The 23,951-nt window shown below is 33.3% G+C and overlaps 1 protein-coding gene across 1 annotated transcript in view; it reads right to left on the bottom strand.

The window, feature by feature from the left end:
- Positions 1-22,189, bottom strand: part of LOC126878992 (probable ribosome production factor 1) — a 40,886-nt gene extending 18,697 nt beyond the window's left edge. The window contains exon 1 of the mRNA XM_050641871.1: positions 21,909-22,189. Coding sequence (XP_050497828.1) covers positions 21,909-22,076 — 168 coding nt within the window. The 5' untranslated portion in view covers positions 22,077-22,189. The remainder of the gene's footprint in view (positions 1-21,908) is intronic.
- Between the last annotated feature and the right edge of the window lie 1,762 nt (positions 22,190-23,951).

The raw sequence follows: 23,951 nt of genomic DNA, 5'->3' as shown, positions 1-23,951 counted from the left end.
GACTTGAATTCGATTTGTAATTACATTCTTTTTAAAACCTTATAACTTGTTATTTTATTACTTATAACCTAATAAAACTATTACAATGTATAATGTGAACCTCCTTTTTTCCATTCTAATAGACTAATTTGTATTGTATATTTATTGTAAATTTTAACATTTTAAAAGGTAAAATGTGTTTTAAGCTCTTTCAATTCAAGCGTAAAACTAACATTGTCAGACCAAACCTCTGAAGTTTGACGTTTGTTCGTGATAAAGTAAAACCACCTAAATCGTCAAAGGTTTAGAAAGATAAGACTTGCTTCAGAGGCTTGCCATTGAAAAATACTATCACCCACAAACCTTTTCTATTAGACTTTGACTTGTTTTCAATAGTTCTAAATTGGTTTTTGATACAATCACAAGAATACAAAATATATTTTGAATATTTTATTTGTAAGTTAGCCGAACAATATTTACAACAAGCTTTAGAGGCTAGTTTTTTATTTTTTATTATAGTGTAAAACTGTTTCCACTCATACTAATTGTAATAATAATAAGTGATTTTCCTTTTTCTCCGTTCGTCACAACCACTAAGTGACAGTCAGTCCATATTCGGTCCATCAACTGTTCAAATGAATAAAATGCCTTTAAAACTCTCAAAATCTTGCCATATTTTTAAAAATTTTCCGGACCCCCTTTCCGGCTGGGGGCTGCACCCCCCAGACCCCCCTGCAACAGACCATCGCCCCTCCCAAAATCTGACTCTGAGACCGCCACTGATACAGTGGAACCTCGATAAGTTGGATTAATCGGAAGCGCAGCTTATCCGGGTTATCGAAAATCCAGGTTAGCCGGAGAATATGGTAAAAATTAATAAAATACGGTGTACTTATATATAAATCCAAGTATAATTGCAAAAAAATGAAATACATATGCACAATATGTATATCTAAATTACATACAGTTGTTGTAATTTTTTTTAATTTTTATTTATTAATCATACGGGAGTATTTATTAATCATAGTTGTATACAGTATTATTTATTTCTTGGTAAAAAACTCAGTCAAAGTGAAAAAAAATGTTTGTTTTGTTTGATGAAAATCGGTACGGGTTAGCCGGACTTCCGGGTTATCGGAGGCCGACTTATCAGGGTTCCACTGTATTTTCAAGATATCCATACTATTAAGAGCATGTGAAAATTTTCTCAATTCTTCTTACTACCGGGTATCCGTACACTACAAAAAGGACCCGATTGTATGATTCTTTTACAAGAATCAAGACGAAGAATTCAAGAATTACACCCCGGGCCTTTTTGGTTAATTTATTTATTTATTGACAGGATACCACCCAATTAAATATACATATACATAAAATATTACAATAATTATTATCTAGTGATACATTAAACATAAATATAGTGAATATGACAAAAATTGACGATGCAGCCATATAGAAAAAACAAATCATCATCATTCTCTTTGCCTTATCCCTATGCGGAGTCGGCTTCCCTAATTGCATTTCTCCACACAATTCTATCTTGGGTCATATCAATGTTAATCCCCTTTACCAACATGTCCTGCCTAATCATCTCCCCCCACGTCTTCTTTGGTCTTCCTCTCCTACTCCTTCCAGGAATCTGCACTTCAGCTACTCTTCGTGTTGGATAACCGTCTCGACGTTGAACATGACCAAACCATCTCAACCTACGCTCTCTCATTTTGGCATCAATTGGTGCCACACCTAGACTTCTCCTAATATACTCATTTTTTGTTGTTCTGAAGCTATTTCCTTGTGGCATTTTTATGATTAATTATTTATATGGGAAATAAGCCACAATTAAAATGAAAAAAATAATTTTATTAACGTTTCGACGCCCAAATCGGGTGCCGTTGTCAAAATACAAAATATTAAAAAAATTATTTTTTTCATTTTAATTGTGGCTTATTTCCCATATAAATAATTACTCATTTTTTATTTTATCCTTTCTTGTCACTCCACTCATCCATCTAAGCATTCTCATCTCCGCCACATGCATTCGTTGTTCCTCTTTCTTTTTCACTGCCCAACATTCAGTTCCGTACATCATAGCCGGTCTTATGGCTGCTTTATAGAATTTTCCTTTCAGCTTCATTGGAACTTTTCTGTCACACAACACACCACTCGCTTCCTTCCACTTCATCCATCCAGCCCTAATTCTACTGCATGCATCTCCATCTATTTCTCCATTACTCTGTAATACCGATCCCAGGTACTTAAAACTATTGCTTTTACCAACCAGTTCACCATCTAAAGATACCATTTTATTTGTAGTAACTCCATCTTTAAATGAACATTCCAAATACTCTGTCTTTGTCCTACTAAGTTTTAAATCTTTTTCCTCCAGAGCTCGTGTCCACTGTTCCAGTTTTTGTTCTAAGTCTCTTTCACTATTTCCTACTAACACGACATCATCAGCATACATTAAGCACCATGGAATGTTATCCTGTAGTTTCGCTGTTATCTGGTCCAAAACTAATGAGAATAAATACGGACTCAGCACCGAGCCTTGGTGCAATCCTACTTTCACATGAAATTTATCAGTCGCTCCCACACCTGTTTTAACACTAGTCGTTACTCCCTCATACATATCCCTCACAATCTTTACATATAAACCAGGGACTCCTTTCTTATTGAGTGCCCACCACAGAATCTCTCGAGGAACTCTAGCATATGCTTTCTCAAGATCAATGAATACCATATGAGCGTTTGCTTCTTTACTCCTGTATTTTTCCATCAACTGTCTTATAATGAAAATTGCGTCTGTTGTTGATCTGCCCTGCATAAAGCCAAATTGATTCTCGGATATGTCGGTCTCTTCACGTATCCGTCTATCAATTACTCTCTCCCATATTTTCATGGTGTGGCTAAGCAGTTTTATAGCCCTGTAGTTTGTACACTGCTGTATATCTCCCTTGTTTTTGTAGACAGGTACTAGTATACTGCTTCTCCATTCGTCTGGCATTTGTCCAACTTCCATAATTCTATTAAATAAACCTGCTAGCCACCTTGTTCCTGTCTCTCCCAATGCTTTTCATACTTCCCCAGGAATATCATCTGGTCCTACCGCTTTTCCTTTATTTATTTTTTGAAGCGCTTGAGCCACTTCCTCGTTTGTTATTTTGGTGACCATTGCTGTTACTGTCTCCGTTGACTCCACAGGCTGTCTGTCAAATTCTTCATTTAATAAGCTGTCAAAGTACTTTCTCCATTTCTTTTTGACATCCTTTTCGTGAACTAGTATTTTATTATTTTCATCTCGGATACATAGTGTGACCAACTAGCCCGAAAAATCCGGGACATGGCTCGAATTACGAAGTCGTGTCCCGGCGTCCCGGACAATGCTTCAGGGCCATCCGAATTTTCAACGTTTTGGTAAAATTCTATTTTGAAATTTTGAATACGTTATTCTTCTAATTCACATCAAATTGAATTGGTATGGGACGAAAAAAGTCGGCAATTTCTAGAGTTTCATTCTAATACCACATCCAAAGCGTATGCATTTTATATCGGTGGGCGGTGGACTTTCTTTCGTTTCTTTATTTTAATTATCGTCTTCTGAAAAAAAAATGGCTCGATTTTCATTGAAAAGTTCCGGATTTCAGGTATTTTTTTCAGCCTTGTCCCGGATTCGACTGAATTGGAGTTGGTCACACTACGGATACATCTAATCTGATTAAAATCTTTTGCTTTCTTTGCTCCCTGTTTGGCTATTTTATATATCTTCGTTTCGCCTTCCCTGGTATCAAGTTGATCGTATAGGTTTGAATACGCTTCTGCTTTAGCTTTTGCTACTGCTACTTTCGCTTCCTTTTTCGCGACCATATAGTTTTGAAGATCTGTGTTGGATCTGGTTTCTTGTCACTTTTTATATAATTTTCCCTTCTCTTTTATTTTTCCTTGAACTTCGTTTGCCCACCACCAAGTCTCTTTATCCTCAAACTTTTTTCCTGACGTTTTCCCCAGTATTTCAATAACAGTTTCTCTAATACTACTGGCCATTTTTCTCCAAATTGTAGTAGGGCTTCCTTTCACGTTCCAACATATTTTCTCTACTATTCTTTCCCTAAATAGACCTTCTTTCTCATCTTTTAGCATCCACCACTTGATTTTTGTGGTCCTCTATGATATTTTGGTTTAGTTTCACTTTTTACTTCGATGTCCAGAACAAGCAGCTTATGTTGTTGGCTTACTGTCTCACTAACTATTACCTTGCAGTCCTTGCATTCACGTATGTCTTCTTTCCTTATCATGAAATAGTCTATTTGGGATTGATGTTGTCCACTTTTGTACGTAATAAGTTGAGTTTCTCTCTTTTTAAAGAATGTGTTAACAATCGCCATATCTAGTACTGTTGTTAATTCAAGCATATCATCTCCAGCTTCATTTGTAGCTCCAAAGCCTAATCCCCCATGTATTGCTTCGTATCCTGCCTTGGCTTGGCCTACATGTGCATTGAAATCACCTCCTATTATAACTTTCTCCTCTGACGGAATATCACTCAGGAAGTCTCCTAATTGGTCATAGAAAGCTCTTCTTTCATTCTCACCCAGACCTGTTTGAGGAGCATACACATAGACAACATTCAATACCTCTTTATCAATTACAAATTTTACTGGCATCATTCTATCACTCGTTCTTACAACTTCCACTACGTTATCTTTCATTTTACTATCAGCAATTATACCAACTCCATTTCTAGTGTTACTACTCCCTGCATACCACAATTTGTATTCTTCACCTAGTTCTTTTGCCCTTTGTCCTTTCCACCTAGTTTCTTGAATGCAAGCAATTTGAACTCTCCTTCGTTTGAGCAAATCCACTAACTCCAGACTCTTACCTGTAAGACTACCAAGATTCCACGACCCTATCCTGATTTTTCTAACCTGCAATGGTGTTCCCCCTGAGATAGTCCTCACCCGGAAATCCGAACGGAGGCTCATTTTACTTCCGGCACATTTTACCTCAGGAGATGCCCTCATTTCAGTATAGCACATAACAATATAAATCACCTAAATTACAAACATTTTTTTACACATTGTCTACAATTGTGTTCGGAAGCGCACAGCAACAAATCGAAGTCTATTCTATTTCCATTCAGAATGATTCTACTCAGTGGAGAATGCCTACCAAAGTTGCAGCGATGAAATTTAATTGCAAAATTTTTGAGATGATTTAGTGACTGTAGAGGGAGCATTAAAATCAATTAGAGACAGTAGATCATTGCAATTTATTTTAGAATTCAATAGTTTATGTAGAAACAAAACATCAGCATAAATCCGTCTAGAAGATAGCTTACGAAGGTTTACTGTATTTCTAATTTCTGAGTAGGAATGGTCACTTAAAGGTTTGTGTATTTTTTTTTTTATTTAAATTAACGTGCATTTGACATCTATGGTCATTAGCACGAGTTACAGTTTACATGGTAATATACATATATTATACATTACAATAGTATTAGTTAACATTATTTAACATAAGTAAAAAAAAATCAGTTAGCAATAATTATATTTTGTTTAACAGTTGATTCTTCTCGAGGAATTTGATAACCTTGTTGATTTGGTCTGTGCTGTTGAGGACATCTTTGAAGTTAGGACTGATACCAAGCTGTTGGCGTTCTTTGGCATAAAAATGACAGTCAATAAGTATATGTCTGATTCGAAGAGTAGTATTGCAGTGTTGACATTTTGGCAGTGGAGATGATGTCATCAAATAGCCATGTGTTAGACGGGTATGTCCTATACGCAGTCTCCGTACGATTGTCATGTTTTTCCGAGATAAACTAGAGCAGGTAAATAGGTTCACTGAGGGCTTAATTTCATGCAGCGCTGAAGTAATTTTATTCCAGTGAATTTGCCAGGTGGATAGATTGTGCTTCTTCAGTCTGGCTTTTAGGTCATTGCAGATTTGTACATTAAGTATGGTATCCATCGATGATGCAGCTTTTTTGGCAAGGCAATCGGATTTTTCGTTACCACTAATCCCAACATGGGATGGTACCCATGATAAAGTGACTTTTGTATTTTGATTTATGAGAAGCTGATAAATGTCATGAATATCTTGGACAAGAGGATGGTTGGTGGTTATAGTATTGATGGAGTGTATAGAGGAAAGTGAATCAGTACATATGGCTATGTGTGTGTTTGGATATGTTTGAGCATGTTTGAAAGCACACAAGATAGCTAGCAGTTCGCCAGTGTGAATACTACACCAAGGGGAAATTTTACAGAGTTCGATAGGCTGTTGAAGAGTAGTTAGAGTAGTTAGTTTTGTTTATGAGTTCTAGGAAGAGATTTCTTAATGTGTTAACACTGACATCTTCCTTGTTAAATTTCGTGAGGGACATATCATGATGAGGGAGTAGGTTGGTCCAATAGGGATTATTGGAGAATGGTAGCGTTCTGGTTTCAGACAAATTTATATCTTTTAATAACGGGTGTAGAAGATGAGGAAAAGGATGTATAATTAAGTTACAAGGAGCACGGTTATGAGGTTGATGTGATGATGTAATTAAAGGATACACTGGATTGGAGGGATTGGAAGAAATTGCAGCAGCATAGGAGGAAAGCAGATATTCTCGTCTAAGCCACAGAGGAGGTTTATTAGCTTCACAGTAAAGAATTTCTGCCGGATTGGAACGAAATGCTCCAAGACATAGGCGGATAGCCGTGGTGTGCACTGTATTTAGTGAATTTAGGTTTGACTTCGATGCAGACATATAGATGAAACATCCATAGTCAAGCTTGGATGGATTAGTGATCTGTAAACTTTCAGTAACGTAGTTTCTTCCGCACCCCAATGATAATGTGAGTGTTTTAATTATATTTAACCTTTTAAGGCACGCTCCTTTAGTTTCCTGAATGTGTTGTTTCCAGGTTAATCTTGAATCAAATATCAGCTCTAATATTTTGCAATTGTCAACGACCAGTAACTTAAAGTTATTGACGGTGATTTCAGGGTTAAAAGAATTCATTCTTCTATTGAATTTAATAACTTTGGACTTAGAATGGAAGACAGTAAGTCCTAGGGAAGCAACTTTGATTTGTAGATCGTTTACTGCTGATTGCAGAATTTTACTAGTAGTAGCGTTGGATTTACCCTGGCAGTACATTATTAGGTCATCGGCATATAATAAGCATTTGATAGGCGGAGGGATATTGTGACATAACTGGCTAATCGCAAGAATGAATAAAGATGTGCTTAAAACTGAACCTTGAGGAACTCCGTCATATTGGATATATGGAGAAGAAAGGAAGTTATTGGCAGAAACCCTGAATGTTCTAGATGTTTGGAAGTTTTTTATAAAAGCGTATATGTTGCCAGTGAGGTTACATTGAAAAAGTTTGTCAAGAATTGCGTTTCTTGAGATGGTGTCAAATGCGCCTTCTATATCGAAGATTGTTGCTATCAGATCTTGTTATCTTGTTTGCTATTAATCGCGTTAGATATATGGGTTTGAAGTAGTACAAGGTTATCTCTTGTGGAGCGCTGTCTTTGGTAGCCAGATTGTTCCTGTGGAATAATCTTGTATTTTTCAAAATACCATAGAAGACGTTTGTTGATCATTTTTTCCATTAATTTGCACATAGTGCATGTGAGGGAAATGGGTCTGTAAGATTGTGGAAAACTAGTTGGCTGATTTGGCTTAAGTATAGGTATAACAATAGATTTGCTCCATTGAGATGGACATTTATGTGAGCTCCAGATTAGATTGTATAAAGTTAGGAGTTTTTTAAGACCATAATTAGACAAGTGCTTTAGAAATGCATAAGGAATATCATCGGGCCCAGCTGCGGTGTTTCTGCTATTAAGAGGATCGATACGTATTTTGGGCTGCAATGCTATTCAAATGGGGATTCATTTTTTTCAAATCCTGAGAAAACTAATAAGTATTTTTGAAAAATTTAAACGCAGAATGAAAGATTACGTTATTAGCGAGGGCCGAAAGTCCCTGAGAACTTCTATAATGTTTATTTTAATAAGTTACAGGGGTGAAAAAACTAAGAGAAAATTTAGTGTGATTTTTAATTTCAAATATCTCATTCAAAATGAACCTTTTATTTATTCTAAGGGACTTTCGGCCCTCGGTAATAATTTAGTCTTTAATTCTGCGTTTAAATTTTTCAAAAATATTTATTGGTTTTTTCAGGATTTGAAAAAAATGAACACAATGCCGTGGTAATATTTTCCAAATCTGTCTTTGTCTTCATGCCCCGCTAACTCTAATAAAAAACATGTAATCGTATTTATTTTCCTTCCGTTTAGTCAGAGGCGCTGATGTCGGCATTGTGATTGGTGGAACATGACTTTTGACAAATCCTGCGCTATCTGTGAATCTGTAATTTGTGTTCGTTCGTTCGTTGTCGTTCACTTATTTTATAAGGTCGGTTATAAAATGTGTTTGGTGTTTGTGTTTGTGTCACCATAAAAAGCTGATATTCAGTCGTGTTTTTTGATATTTTTGTTATTTCATAATCGAGTACCTTTTTAAAGGTAAGTTTTTCTGATTGTAGGTAGTGTTTATCCAACAGTTTTAAAATACACATTTTATTTCGCGTTTTGTTGTTGGGTCTAATGGCCGATCAGCTGTTGTGTGCAGCCGATAAATTCAACAAGTAAACATATATTTAATCGAAATTAAATACTCATATTTCTATGTAAAATGTCACATTATTGTATAAATAAATAATTAAGAAACAAAAGTTGTTTGTGTTTTACCTTTATTGCCCACTTGAATAAAATATTAAATATTGGAAGTACCGTATGGAGGCTATGGTGTACCTAGCGTGGAGGCTAGATAACGCTACCCTTCCTATCCAATCAACAGCAAGAACGTTTAAAATTTCACACCTATCATGTCGAAGCTACAGACCACTTATGTGGAGGCCAGATTTGTAGTATCCTTCCAATTTTCCAGGTGCTGAAATACGTGACATATTTTTTGAAGGGTAAGATCGCATTCTACCAAATCACACAACACTTTTTTCTATGTTTGTCTTACAACGCACTCAACCGAATATAATATTGTCAGCATATATTGTCAGTCAGACACTGACAATCAGTGACAATTTTAAATATTTGACATTGCATCGGGAATATTTTGAGAAATTGATTAAATATTATTGATATATAGTGTATTTGATAAATAATTGATTTAAGACGTGAACTTAATAAAAAGTTATTTATTGTGTATTATTTGTGGAAGATCCAAGCAGAGAATACATCAGATATATCCTGTGATCCAAGTATTTTGTTGTTCGAGATGTTCAAAATTGTAAGCGTTCCAAAATAACAACATATTAAAAAATCACTTTAACACTTTTCCTCTTTTCTCGATTGATTATTAGTTTTTGTTGTACAAATAAATTATTACAATCACTGAAAACATAGTTAGTGAAAAAATTATCACATTTATTAACTGAATTAATAATTTGCAATTATAAAAATAACAGTTATCCAAGAACATTCAAAAGCCATCTCTTTAAATTAATTATGACATTTTCAAGTAGAATGACATTCTAGTAATGTTTACATATCCACACCAGTGTGAATTTTACTACACGTAATTTGCCGTGTAAAGACAGAAAAAGTAGGGATACACGTAAAATATTTGCGAATTATGTACCCATAGCCTTAACTAAGGCAGATATAAGCTCATGGATATTTGTACTAACGCCGATGGATCGCATATGTTTGCCAACAATAGGCCTTTTCATCGATTGTCATTTGTTTCGAGCTTCTGTCATGTGTCAGATAATATTAATATATCTATGTCATAAGTATTAGTGCCTAACAGCTTTATCCAAAAAGGCATTAGGTATACATTCCTGAGCATTACATGGTTCACTTTTTCTGCAAAAATATTTAACTAGCCATACATAGTATACACAGGAACATTTCAAGAAATGTAGACTCAAACAGCATTCCATAAAAAAAAAATAAATGGGCCATTCCCATAGCCCCGCAGTATGTCGAGATATTTAATACATACATACCTACTTATAATCTTAGCTAATGAATACGATTTATGTTTCTTTCTTCTAAGGATCCTTTTAAAAGTATTAGTGTCTAAACGCTTTATCCAAAAAGGCATTAGGCATACTATTCCTGTGCATTATAGGCCTGGATCCCACGTACCAAAAAAAGTTTATTAATAGCAAGCTGAAAATTTGTTAATAGCTTAACAGTGCCTAGTCGGACAAACTTTGATGGATGGAAACACTGGAACAGGGGAAGTTTTAATTGTGAAACTTGTCATCTTGACTAGTTTATGATTGTGAAAACTAGCAGGCTGTTTTTAAGATTATTCAATAGCAAACTTTATATAATATATGAAAAATGTTTGTCCATATGTTGGACATTTTAATAAGTCCGAAACGTAGAACATGTTAAATGACAGGAATTATGTTCCCCCTATAATAAATAAAAACTCCCCCCTGTTCCAGTGTTACCGTCCATCAAAGTTTATCCGACTAGTCATTGTTAAGAGCAAACAGTAGCGATTAACAGGTAGCAACAAACGCGTTCCAAGATTGCGGCTCTAATTTTGAATATTTTGTCGAGATATTTGGCACACATATTCGTAATATAATAAAGAATGGCAGTACAGAGCCCAATTTCAGAAATATGTTAGTACAGTGGAACCTCGATTATCCGTCTCTCCATTAACCGTCACCTCTGTTAACCGTCAGGGCACATACAGACGTTGTATTGACTACATAAGCAAACATTTTAATGTAGAAAAATAAAAAAAAGTTGGTTTGATTTGTTTATTTTTTTTTATTTATTTAACGGAAAATCTCCTTTTTACAATATAAAGATATATAGACATTTTTAACACTAACCTACTAACAAGTAAATATATCACAATAACATATTACCTACATAAAATACTTAAAATATATAAAATACATAAATTACATAAATACTCCCTCAGTTGGTTCCTAACAAATAAATATATCACAATAACATATTACATTAAATACTCCCTCAGTTGGTTCTTAAACCTGGTTTGACTAACTCCCAGCAGATCTGTAGTTTTATTAATTTCATTACCCAGTCTATGAAATCTAGGTATAGGCTCTGAGCTTGGCTGGTGGCGCTCCTGGCGGATTACTAATCCAACTTTCACCGGTAATTTTTAAATTTATTATTTAATTGTTATCGCTTAATATTTACAACGCAAAAAATTAATTAAATTGTACTCGATTTTTTTAAGATTTTGCAAATCATTTTGACGTTCTATTGATAAAATATGAATTTCTTACTTCGGATGATACTTTCACAATTATCGTGTAGATGGCGCTAAGATTACCGTTTATTTCAATCAACGATATTACGGAACATTAAAAAAACTTAAATTCAGTATTTAAAACGTAAGTATATTTAAGGTAAAAATATATACCACAGCTTTGACCAACTAATATTTTTTATAATTAATGTTTTCACTTTTAACTTTAAATTAATCACTTTGACATTTATGTCAAATTTCCGGTAAACGTTTACAGACTTGCCACTACTGGCGCTCGCGAATTTGTAAATATCCCCTCTACGTACGAGCTCACAGCGTATAGGGCTATTACTTATATCCGTAGTTAGTATAATGAAAACTAATTGAGAATAATGGTTTATTTCTAATATTTATAGTGTTTAATTTAAAGTTGATTAGCTCCAACAAATCCGGGCAAGTTATATTACCCTCCAAGATTTAATGAAGAAATAAAAGATCATTAATAATTAAAGTTTTTTCAATAGACAACAACTTTAAATGATTATTTATTCTCTGATAAGAAGAAAATTGAGACATATGTAATCTCCACCGACAAGTTCTCAAAAACCAATTCTGGACTGCTTCCAAAGATAAAATATGTGATCGATAATGAGGTGACCACACTGGTGAAACATACAATAGGATGCTGCGTACTAAAGATAAATACAAAGTCCTGAATGTAGAAACAGAAAATTCTCTAGAGTTTCTAGTTATAAATCCTAAAGTTTTCAAAGCTCTACTAGTAATAGATCTTAAGTGTGAGACAAATGTCAAAGAACTGTCAAAAATTACTCCTAGATCCTTGATTTCACTAATTTTCTCTAAAGGAACAGAATTAATATTATAAACAAAATTTACAGAATTTGTTGATCTCGAGAAAGTTATTGTAAAACATTTGCGTGGATTTAAAGACATGGCATTATTGGTAGCCCAATTAATAAAGTAATTTAAATCATCTTGTAACCTGAAACAGTCAGATAATTCAGAAATTTCCATAAATAATTTCAGGTCATCAGCAAATAATAAAAACTTACAATACCTATTTAAAACATGAAGCTACATCGTTAATGAAAATATTAAATAGTAAGGGTCCCAAATGTGATCCCTGTGGGACGCCAGAACTTGCGTTTATAGGAATCGAAGTAAAATTTTTTATTTTCACATAATGAATCTTGCATTGTAGGTAACTTTCCAACCAATTCACTAAATAGTGTGGAAATCCGATTTTAGCGAGTTTTTGTAAGAGTAAATCGTGGTTCACTGTATCAAATGCCTTCGAAAAGTCAGTGTAAATCGAATCAACTTGGCACCTCTTTTCAAAGGCAGAAGTGATACAATGTTGATAAAGCAGTAAGTTTGTGTTGGTAGACTTACCACTCGTAAAACCATGCTGTTGTTCGATCAGAATATTTTTACAATACCATGACAAGGGTTTATACAGGGTGGGGCATTAGTGTGACAAAGTCCAATTACTCGTTTGTTGTAAGAGATACGAAAAAAAGTTATTTAGGTAAAAGTTGGGGCACACATAGTGTCATATTTTAAAAATATTTTCAAATATACAGGGGCGTCCGTATTGACAGGGTGACACCAACTTATGTTTTTTTAAATGGAATACCCTGTATATTTTTACATTTTTGGATTCTCCTCGATGTTTCCTTTCTTAAAATATGTGGTTTTGTAATATTATACGAGGTAGTTTAAAAGTTAATTACGTTTTTTTGTTAATTTGTAGCAAAATCTACACCCTGTAGAATTGTAGTGATTTGACATCAAATTTTCTATTTGCATTTAAACGATTTTTAGTATAGTCTACTACTGTTAATCATTAATAGTATAGCGAAATGTTTAATTTTAGTATACAGGGTGGGTCGAAACTCGGAATGAGAATTTTCTGAGTTTTCTTAAATGGAACACCCTGTATTTTAGTATTGTAATAAAATTATATTTTATGGTACTTTTTTATTTCTTAAGCATTCCCTGTACCTAAGTGCTTTAATTTGTAAGTTATTCGTCATTCTTTAAGCAAACATTAATTGCAACAAAAATTACGTAAAATTTCATTAGGTAGCCGTGAAAATATCCAATCAAAAGTAATTTTTCGAAAAAAAATACATAATAATCTAGCCTGATCCTTAATTTATTAATATTGGATGAGATATCCAAATACATTCGTAGTTAAGGTTGTTGGTGCTTAAAATATGAATCAAACATACAAAATTCTGCCTAGTTGGCTATGACACAAAATTTGCTTAAACATTTGACATTACACTATTTATATAGTTCCAGTTGATTTGATACCATTACTAATATTAATTTTTCTAAAGAGGAACGGATTAAAATGGCTTTGTGCTAGGAGAGTATAACAAAAATGAGCTACTTGCAATAAAAATGTATCATCAGCAATTACCTGATAGACGACAAGCAAATAGAGAAACTTTTGAAAGGATACTAAAACGGTTTCAACAGACAAGATACTTAGATTGTAAGAACGATTTTACTAATATGCAGATCTTCAGCGACACTAAGGATTACATTTAATTGCTGTTTTCTTCACTTACAATAGTTTTTATTCGAGCAGATTTATCATAATCTAAGTGATCAGTCCGTTGAAACCGTTCTAGTATATTTTTAATCGTTTCTCTTCTTAGTTGTTTTCTATCAGGGAATTTCTGATGAAAAATTCTTATTGCTAGTAGCACATTTTGTTATATTCCACTAGCACCAAAATCTTATTAATCAGTTTCTCATAAGAAAAATACATATTAGTAATGGTAACGAAGCAACTGGATCTATAAAAATAGTATAATATCAAATTTTTAAGGAAATTTAGTGTCATAGCCGACTAGGTAGAATATTGTATGTTTTTATTAATATTTTGCGCACCAACAACCTTAACTACGAATTTATTTGGATATTTCATCCAATAGTAATAAATTAAGGATCAGACTAGATTATGATGTATTTTCTTTTCCAAAAATTATTTTTGATTAAATATTTTCACAGCCACCTAATAAAATTTCACGTAATTTTTCTTACAATTAATGTTTGGCTTAAAGAATCACGAATAACTTACAAATTAAAGCACTTAGGTATAGGGAATGCTTAAGAAATAAAAAAGTACCATAAAATATCATTTCCTTAAAATACTTAAATACAGGGTTTTCCATTTTTAAGAAAACTCAGAAAATACTCATTCCGAGTTTCGACCCACCCTGTATACTAAAATTAAACATTTCGCTATACTGTTAATGTTTAACAATAGTAGACTATATTAAAAATCGTTTGAACATAAAATAAAAATTTGATGTCAAATCACTAAAATTCTACAGGGTGTAGATTTTGCTACGAAATTAACAAAAAAACGTAATTATCTTTTAAACTACCTCGTATAATATTACAAAACCATATATTTTAAGAAAGGAAACATCGAGGAGAATCCAAAAATGTAAAAAAATACAGGGTGTTCCATTTAAAAAAACATAAGTTTGTGTCACCCTGTCAATACGGACGACCCTGTATATTTGAAAATATTTTTAAATTATGATACTATGTGTGCCCCAACTTTTACCTAAATAACTTTTTTTCGTATCTCTTACGAGAAACGAGTAATTGGACTTTGTCACACTAATGCCCCACCCTGTATAACAACAGTTCAAATAATTTAGGTATTGCAGAAAGTAATACTACGGGACGATAATTAGCAATATCATTTTTCAGACCATTTTTGAATACAGGGGTAATAAAACTATCCCGCCATTTAACAGGAAATTGTTGTAATTTTAAAGAAGAATTAAATAAATAATTTAGTGGTTTGGAAATACTACATTTACAATTTATCAAAAAATACGCAGGGATACCATCCGGACCACTAACCAGTTTACCTTTTAAAGAGCTAATTCCTTCATAAACTTCGCTTAGGGAAAATTGTATAAATGGAATGTCAGGCTGCCTAAAAATATCGTACTGCATATATGACACATCTATATTATCATTTTTATAAACACTAGAGAAATGAGTAGCAAATAAATTACTAATGTCTATACCACTTTCAGCAATTGTACTATTATAATGCATTTTATTGGGGATACCGTGATCTTGTTTCAATGAGTTAATGTGATTCCAGAAGTATTTTGTATTTTCACTAACCTTCAGATCAATACTAGAAATATAATTATCATAACATGTTCTTGTCAAAGTTTTACACTGAGCTCGAAGATTAGAAAAGTTGGAATAATCACCAGCTGAGTTAGTATTTTTAAACTTAGCATGAGCTGCCTTCTTACAAGATATCAACTTTTTAAGTTCAGATGAGAACCATTTGTGATAAGGAATGAGGACACAAACGGCTATCCATTGCTGACACATAAAGAAATCGTTGAAATGGCAACAAAGGCGGACCAAATACATTCAGAAACTGACACAGACTTGGAATTTGACTGTGGATATGTTGATGAACCTATTGTAACTGAAAAAGATTTGCGTAAATAATCTAGAGAAACTGCATCGCACATGCAATAATTCATCGAGTGGTATTCGCAACAAGAAAAAGCCAATAAAGTAGGTTGCATGATCTTATGCCGATTAAGAAATTCAGCCGTCGCAAAATGTGAAGCATTTTATGAATAAAAACATCGGAAAAGAAGTGAAAGGAAGAATTTACAAAACAGTCATCAGACCAGTAATAGCATACCTACGCGGCAGAAACACGACCTGATACAGAAAGGACAAAAAAAATGCTAAAAACAACAGAGATGAAAACACTGCGAAAAATCGATGGTAAGACACTGTGGAATAGAGCTAGAAGTGCAGATATACGACGGAGATGCAAGGTGAACAACATTAATAACTGGGTGAAAAATAGAAGAGTAGAATGGAACGACCACATAAGCCGAATGACAACAAATAGAGTAGTAAGGACGGCGAGAGACGGTTCCTCAATAGGAAGACGATCAGTGGGAAGAACACGAAAAAGATGGAATGACAACTTACTGGAGGCACATTGAAAAACAGACAGATCATGTCTACATAAAAAGAAGAAGAAGAAGAAGCAAAATGTGAAGCAACAGTAAAACAAACAAAGATTTCAGAATATTTTAAATTGATTCGATTGTACGAACACAAATCCCTCTTATATTGTCAAACAAAACATACAAATGAAATTTGAGAGTTGTACCATGAATTTTTAATTTTTTTTAATGTTCTGTTAACCGTCTTTTCGATTATCCGTCATACCCTTGGTCCGGTGCCCTGACGGATAATCGAGGTTCTACTGTATGTGGAAATTACTCTATAACTAAATAAAATATTGAAAAAAGGAGCCTGTACCGCCATTAAGAAAGACAAAAAAATACACTTTCTTCAAGTAAAATTTTTTATCCCGTGCCCAGATTTTGTGTCACATTGGAACTACTAAAAATCGATTTTTTTATAACAAGAAATCGAACGTCACTGACTTGGCAACATTTCGCGCCTATGTGTATAAAAATTATTGTTTTTGATAGTATAAACGTCACTGTCAGTGTCGAATTACCGACTCACTGTTGCCTTACTTTTGAAAGTTCGCAGAACTTTCGCAATCTTGGACCGCATTTGTTGCTACCTGTTGATCGCTACTGTGCGCTCTTAAGCTATTAACAAATTTTCAACTTGCTATTAATAAACATTTTTTTGGAACACGGGATCCAGGCCTACTACATGGTTCACTTTTTCTGCAAAAAGATTTAACTAGCCATACATAGTATATACAGGAACATTCCATATAAGAAGGATAAAAAATTGTGCCATAATATATTTAAATTGTTGTTTTGTACCATTAACATAAATAATATAAGTATAAGGCATGTTAACCAAATCCAGTAACAAATTGATGAAGTTTGTATTAATTTTACCAGAAAGGAGTTCGGTCCTGGTAAAGAGACAGTGAGGTCGATTTAGCTTCAACATTACTGAGGTATTGCGAACAGATAAATCACCAAATTCTTGCAAAGTGTAAATAAGTGAACTAAGTAATTTAGAGTGTAAACTAAACAAGAATTTTAAAAGTAAAATCCAAACATTATTAACCTAACCTAGTTTTAATAAAAATATATTTTAAATTACTAACAGTAAAACAATAATTATCATTAAGTTTTTTGGCACTGATAAGAAGTCAACGGTCCGCTGGGTCGACTAGCCGGGCCTTCTTTCCGCAGTGTTAATTACTAATAGATAAATTCAAGTTTTTTTCACCTATCGAAAAATACAGAGTCGTAATATTGTTGTTGATATAAATAAATAATCGATAATTAAAAAATTTGTAAATAATTTTAAAAGTACCTAAAATAAAAATTTTAAAATTAAATAATTAATAAATAAAATAATAATATAATACATAGTAATAAGTAAATACAGAAATAGGTCTCTAAACAAAAACACAATGAGTGCGCATAGAAGCGAAACTGGAAGCGAGGTAGAAACAGACGAAGAAACTAAACGGAAGAGAACAGAAGGAAACAAGGACAGTTTTGAAAGAAATAAAAAAGCAAAGAGAACACAACAGAAAAATGAAGCAGACAAAGATACAAATGCAGTTATGATTAGAATGATGAAAGAACTTATGGAGAAAAGTGATGAAATGATGAATGAAATAAAACAAGTCAGGAAGGAACAAGCCGAAAACAATAAGCAATTAATGGAAATGAGGCAAGAGAATCAGAACTTGAAAAGAGAAGTAAAGCAACTACAGGAAAGAATCGAATACATAGAAAAATACAGTAAGAAGAAAAACTTGATAATATCAGGATTAAAAATGGACACAAACGACGATAGAAACATTAGAGAAGAGATGGAAAATTTCCTAGACAGAGAACTGCAAGTAAAAGTGAAATTAAGGAACGCCACAAAAATTGGAGATAATCTCTGTGTTCTAGAAACGGAAACAATGACTGAAAAAATGGAGATATTGAAAAAAAAAAAGAGAAAGTTAAAAAACCACAACGAACGCATTTACATAAACAGTGACCTAACGATGAAAGAAAAAGAAATACAGAAACAAATAAGCAAGGTGGCGAAAGAAGAAAGAGAAAAAGGAAAAATGGCAAGAATTGGATACAAAAAATTAATAGTAGCCGGTAGAGAATGAAGATGGGATGAAGAGAAGGAGCAGCTATACGAAATAAAAAAAGGAAAAGCTGCACCAGGGAGGTCAAAAAACTAATAAACAATAATCAACATGAGAAAAATGGTAACGACATGGCTACAATAAGGACGATGACTTCGGAGAAAGGAAAAGAAGATAAGAAAGGAAATAAACAAATTGAAAATGTACTGAAAGTGGGAACATGGAATGTAAGAGGGGGACCTACGATGAAGGAGCATTAAGAAATTTAGATGAAATACGAGAGAAATATAGAATCTAAATAATGGCCTTGTAAGAGACCAAGCAACTAGGAAGTGAGATAGTAAAAGTTGGGAAAAGTACCCTTTTTAAAAGTGGCCGGCCAAATAGACACCTGAGGACTGGTTTTATAGTGTCAGACAGAATAAGACGAGTGGTAACTGACTTCCAAGCAATATCAGAAAGACTGTGCTATTTAAGATTTCGCGGGAAGTATAGAAAAATTAGCATAATAAATGCACATGCTCCTACAGAAGAGAAAGACATGGAAACAAAAAATGAGTTCTATGAACAACTTGGTAAGCTAAGTGGATTACTCTAAGGACAAATGACAAAGATTATAAATTTGAGAAAGTAACTGAATGAGTACCTTGGAGTCACAGTTACAAATAAAGGAGACGAAGAGAGAGAGATAGATAAACGGTTGTTAAAAGGTAGCAAAGCAGTAGGTTCATTAAACGCACTGTTGAAGGCAAAAAACGTGTCCAGGGCAGCCAAGATCCGAGCGTATGAAACAATAGTGGGACCAACGGTGCTGTATGCATGTGAAACTTGGACAATGAACCAGAAAGTAGAAAAGAAGCTAGAGATTTGGGAGAGACAAATATTGAGAAAAATTTTTGGGGGTATAAAGGAGACTAACGGAGAATGGCGCAGAAGAACAAACCTGGAGATAATGGAGATGTATAAGAAACCTAAAATAACTCAGAAAATCAAGACACAGAGAGTTAGATGGTTGGGCCATGTTTTACGAATGCCACAAGAAAGAAACGTCCTAAGAGTTTTATCAGCAGGAGAACAAGTTAAGAAAAGAAGACGGAGACCACGAAGGAAGTGGTTTGATGCCGTCTTGATGCCGTTTGATGAAGCACTGATGCCAAATAAGGTTTATAACAAACAACTAAGTGTATTTTTTCAAAAAAAAATAAACAAATCCACTGTTTTTACGTGTATTTTCTTGTGGCATATAAAGTACTCCACATATGTAGTTATGTTATAATTTGATGCGCGGGTAGTTAAAGGTTAAGAAAGACAAAAAAATACACTTTCTTCAAATAAACTTTTTTATCCCGTGCCTAGATTTTGTGTCACATTGGAACTACTAAAAATCGATTTTTTTATAACAAGAAATCGAACATCACTGACTTGGCAACATTTCGTGCCTATGTGTATAAAAATTATTGTTTTTGATAGTATAAACGTCACTGTCAGTGTCGAATTACTGACACACTGTTGCCTCACTTTTGAAAGTTCGCAGAACTTTCACAATCTTGGACCACGTTTGTTGCTACCTCTTGATCGCTACTGTGTGCTCTTAAGCTATTAACAAATTTTCAGCTTCCTATTAATAAACTTTTTTTTTGGAACACGGGATCCAGGCCTATTACATGGTTCACTTTTTCTGCAAAAAGATTTAACTAGCCATACATAGTATACACAGGAACATTCCATATAAGAAGGATAAAAAATTGTGCCATAATACAGTGCGTCCATAAAGTAACGCATAAATTCATTATTTCGTAAACCGGCGACTTTAAGGAAAAATCCCGAAACAGGTCGATTTTTATTTTTTTGGCATATATATCATATTAGTGATGCCATCCATCTGGGCGTGATGACGTAATCCATGATTTTTTTAAATGAGAAAAGGGGCCATGTGATAGCTCATTTGAAAGGGTATTCAATCCTCTATTCCATAATATAAACATTACCATAATTATTAATACAAGGTGTTTAAGAAAACATTTTTTTAATTAAAATAGTTGAGACAAAAAGGAGAATGTATGTAATTTATTTTATTTAAAATATGTTTTAATGTTGTCAGAAAACAGGAAAAAAATGTTTATTTGGCAAATAAATATTGTTTTTTGCTTAAATTCAATGGTATAGCTGCCACCCACCTGTCTCTTGCCAGTTTGAACATTTCGATTAAGCTAAAATCAATGTATATTTGTCAAATAAATTTTTTTCTGTTTTCTGACAGTACCTAGTAAAACGCATTTTGAATTAAATAAATTACATACATTCTTCTTTTTGTCTCAATTATTTTAATTAAAAAAATATTTTTTTGAACACCCTGTATAAATATTTATGTTAATATTTACATAAGTGAATAGAGAATTTAAAACCCTTTTAAATGAGCTATCACATGACCCCTATTCTTATTTAAAAAAATCATCGATTACGTCATCACGCCTAGACGGATGACGTCACTAGTATGATATATATTCCAAAAAATCGTAATTTAAAAACAAAAATCGACCTGTTTCGGGATTTTTTCTTGAAGTTGTCGGTTTACGAAATAACGAATTTATGCGTTACTTTATGGACGCACTGTATATTTAAATTGTTGTTTTGTACCATTAACATAAATAATATAAGTATAAGGCATGTTAACCAAATCCAGTAACAAATTGATGAAGTTTGTATTAATTTTACAAGACATATTACTTTTTTTGGACTGCCTCTTTGATGGTAACACATTGTAAATGTAAGGCAATGCTGACAAATTGTCTTCAAATATTGCAGGCTCTTATCTATATAATTTGTACAAATACAGTAAAACCTGTGTTAACGACCACCTGAACTAGATGGCCAGTTTCAAAGTTCCCCAAACCAAAATTTGTGGACTAAAAAAACCACCCCACCATAGCACTATATCATAGGACTATAGCAGCCACCTTATATCGGCCAATAGTTCTGTCATTTTTAGTGTCCGTAATTGGCAGGTTTTACTGTACTACTATCTGATTTTAGTTTCTCTGGATCTAGTCGAGATCTAATTTTTCTATAAGCAGGTCTTTTGCTGCCAACTGAAGAGATACCTAATAAAGAATATCGAAGATTATCGACGGCGGAATGTTGATTTTTGGGAGACAATCTATTTTATTGGGACAGTCGATGCATTCTCTACATCAATGGTTTCTCAGACAATCCTAGATTTATAAAAAAAAATGGGGCTATGGTAATGGAATTGGGTGATTTACGTGAAATAGGATAGAAGAGTTCAAGTCAGTAAATAATTATAATAATCAATTACAAGGAAGATCAAGTTAGATGCTTAACTATGTAGATAATAAAATAAAAATAGGGACATCTATTCTAATAGTCTGATAGTAATTATATTAGCAAACTAGTAACAAATCTTATTAAAGGACACCATCTAGTACATATCTATTATAATACATTGTTTATTTGGACAGAAAGTGGACTGATTTATTTTATTTAAAAGTGTAATTGTACCTTTTTCTTTTCCCGTTTTTCTTTCTGATATTGTCCATTTCTAACTTGTTTATTCTTGATAAGGGCATATTTAGATTCTGAAGGAAATTTTATTGTTCCACTTAATGATGGTTTAACCTCGTCATCTTCAGTTTTAACTTTAAAGTCAGTTTCTTCTTTAGTACCCATTGCCGGAACTTATTACGTATTTATTTCTAATAATTAAATAATATGAAAATGTAATGTGTTACTTGGTAACCTCACAAATTCACATCACTGACATAATCATAACCTTAAAATTCTTCTTCGTTTTCTCAGATTTATTTGTATGTCATCTTTTTTTGGATGTTTTTTTTTAATTTGACATCCATTTTTGCCGTGATTAAAAAAAAGAAGAAATTTTACGCTGTATAGCTTAGACAAGGAGAAAAGCCCTCTTTCCTTGTCTAAGCTCTATAGGGCCTACGCACTCTGGGGCCTACTAACATGCTGTCAAAATTAAATCAATATGTCAGGACGGTGGTCGGGAGGCAAAATGTTATTTTATCAGTTCTGTGTTTTAGATGGTTTTAAGGCTGTATGACACTATGATGACACTATACATTTTCTTGTATCATTTCTAATATCGTTTCTGATATGTCAAAAAAATGCATAGTGTCATACGCACAGATACAAGAAACGATATCAGAAACGATACAAGAATTTGAGTCAGACACAGATTCTTGTACAAGAACTGCGCCAATTTCTGCGCAAAGAGCAAAAACGTAAAACCTGCTGGTAAAACATCTAAAATGTCATAATTACTTACTCATAATGGCGGCTGAAATGAAAATGGGATAATGTATTGATGAATTTATTTTGTGCTTTTGTAGGTATTATTTATAAATCTTTTATTGATACTTAATATACCGTTTGGTATGGACTACTGGTCTACTAAGAATCATATATTTAGCTCCTAGTAAAGTTCATACTATAAATTTAGGTTTCATGGTGCATAATTTTTTAATAGACGAAAATACAATAGTTCCTAATTTGGATCAAACTGAAGATAATTCTAATGCAAATAATTTAGCACAAATATCAAAACAAAATAAAAACACAAATAATCAACCTCAAACAGTCAACGTAAAATTCTGGTTAACATTAAAATGTTAATTAAAAGTTTATAAATTTTATAAAATCTTCAAAATCAGCTGTAGCTGTAGATGCAGTATGCAGTACTACCATAACGTGACACAGGGTGACAAACAAAATTTCGACCAATCATGTGCCGAATTTCATACAATTTTCGATACAAGAACTTGCATAGTGTCATACAGGGCACAAATGTACGTACAAGAAATGATACAAGAAAATGTATACAAGAAACGATATCAGAAACGATATTAGAAATGATACAAGAACATGCATAGTGTCATACAGCCTTTAGATCATTTAGTTGCGTTTCTTTATAATTTTGTTTTGTACAAGAATTAATTTAACATTTTCACTAGAAGAATTAATTTAAAAAGATAACAGATATGCCTCATTATTCTTGTGTTTTGAAGTGTGGAATGCGAGATCAAGTTCAGTTTTATCGGTTACAATGGGTGCGTTCGGACAACCATAGCGGCTGACTGTCAGCAGAAATCGGCTGAGTGGTTGTATCCAGCCGTGATAGGGAAAGCTTAGTAAATCTCTCAGCGGCTTACTTCCAGCGGTGACGTTTGACAGCTACTGCTGGCTCAGCTGTCCAGCCGCTGTGGTCGTCCGAACGCACCCAATAACTTGCGGATACCTAGAATTCCTCAGCGGTCGTCCCGCACAGGAGCTCGTGCGCGAAAACTATATGTAATTTTAAATCTCACAAGTAGTTAGGTTATCAAATTATTGGTTAAATACAATAAGAAATAATATTGTTTTTCTATTTTACTTTACTAGTCTATTATTATAATTAACGGGTTGCCAGAGTTTTAGACAATATTATGCAGACTACGTGTATTATTTACTTTTCTGATGATAAAATTAAAAATACCGTCTCTATTATAATAATTATTTTAATATTGTATACCTTGGTAGAAGAAT

Source organism: Diabrotica virgifera, chromosome 1 (assembly GCF_917563875.1).
Source record: "Diabrotica virgifera virgifera chromosome 1, PGI_DIABVI_V3a".
Taxonomy (NCBI): Eukaryota; Metazoa; Arthropoda; class Insecta; order Coleoptera; family Chrysomelidae; genus Diabrotica; species Diabrotica virgifera.
The sequence above is the reverse complement of the archived record's forward strand: the minus strand, read 5'-3'. Positions and strand labels throughout refer to the sequence as shown.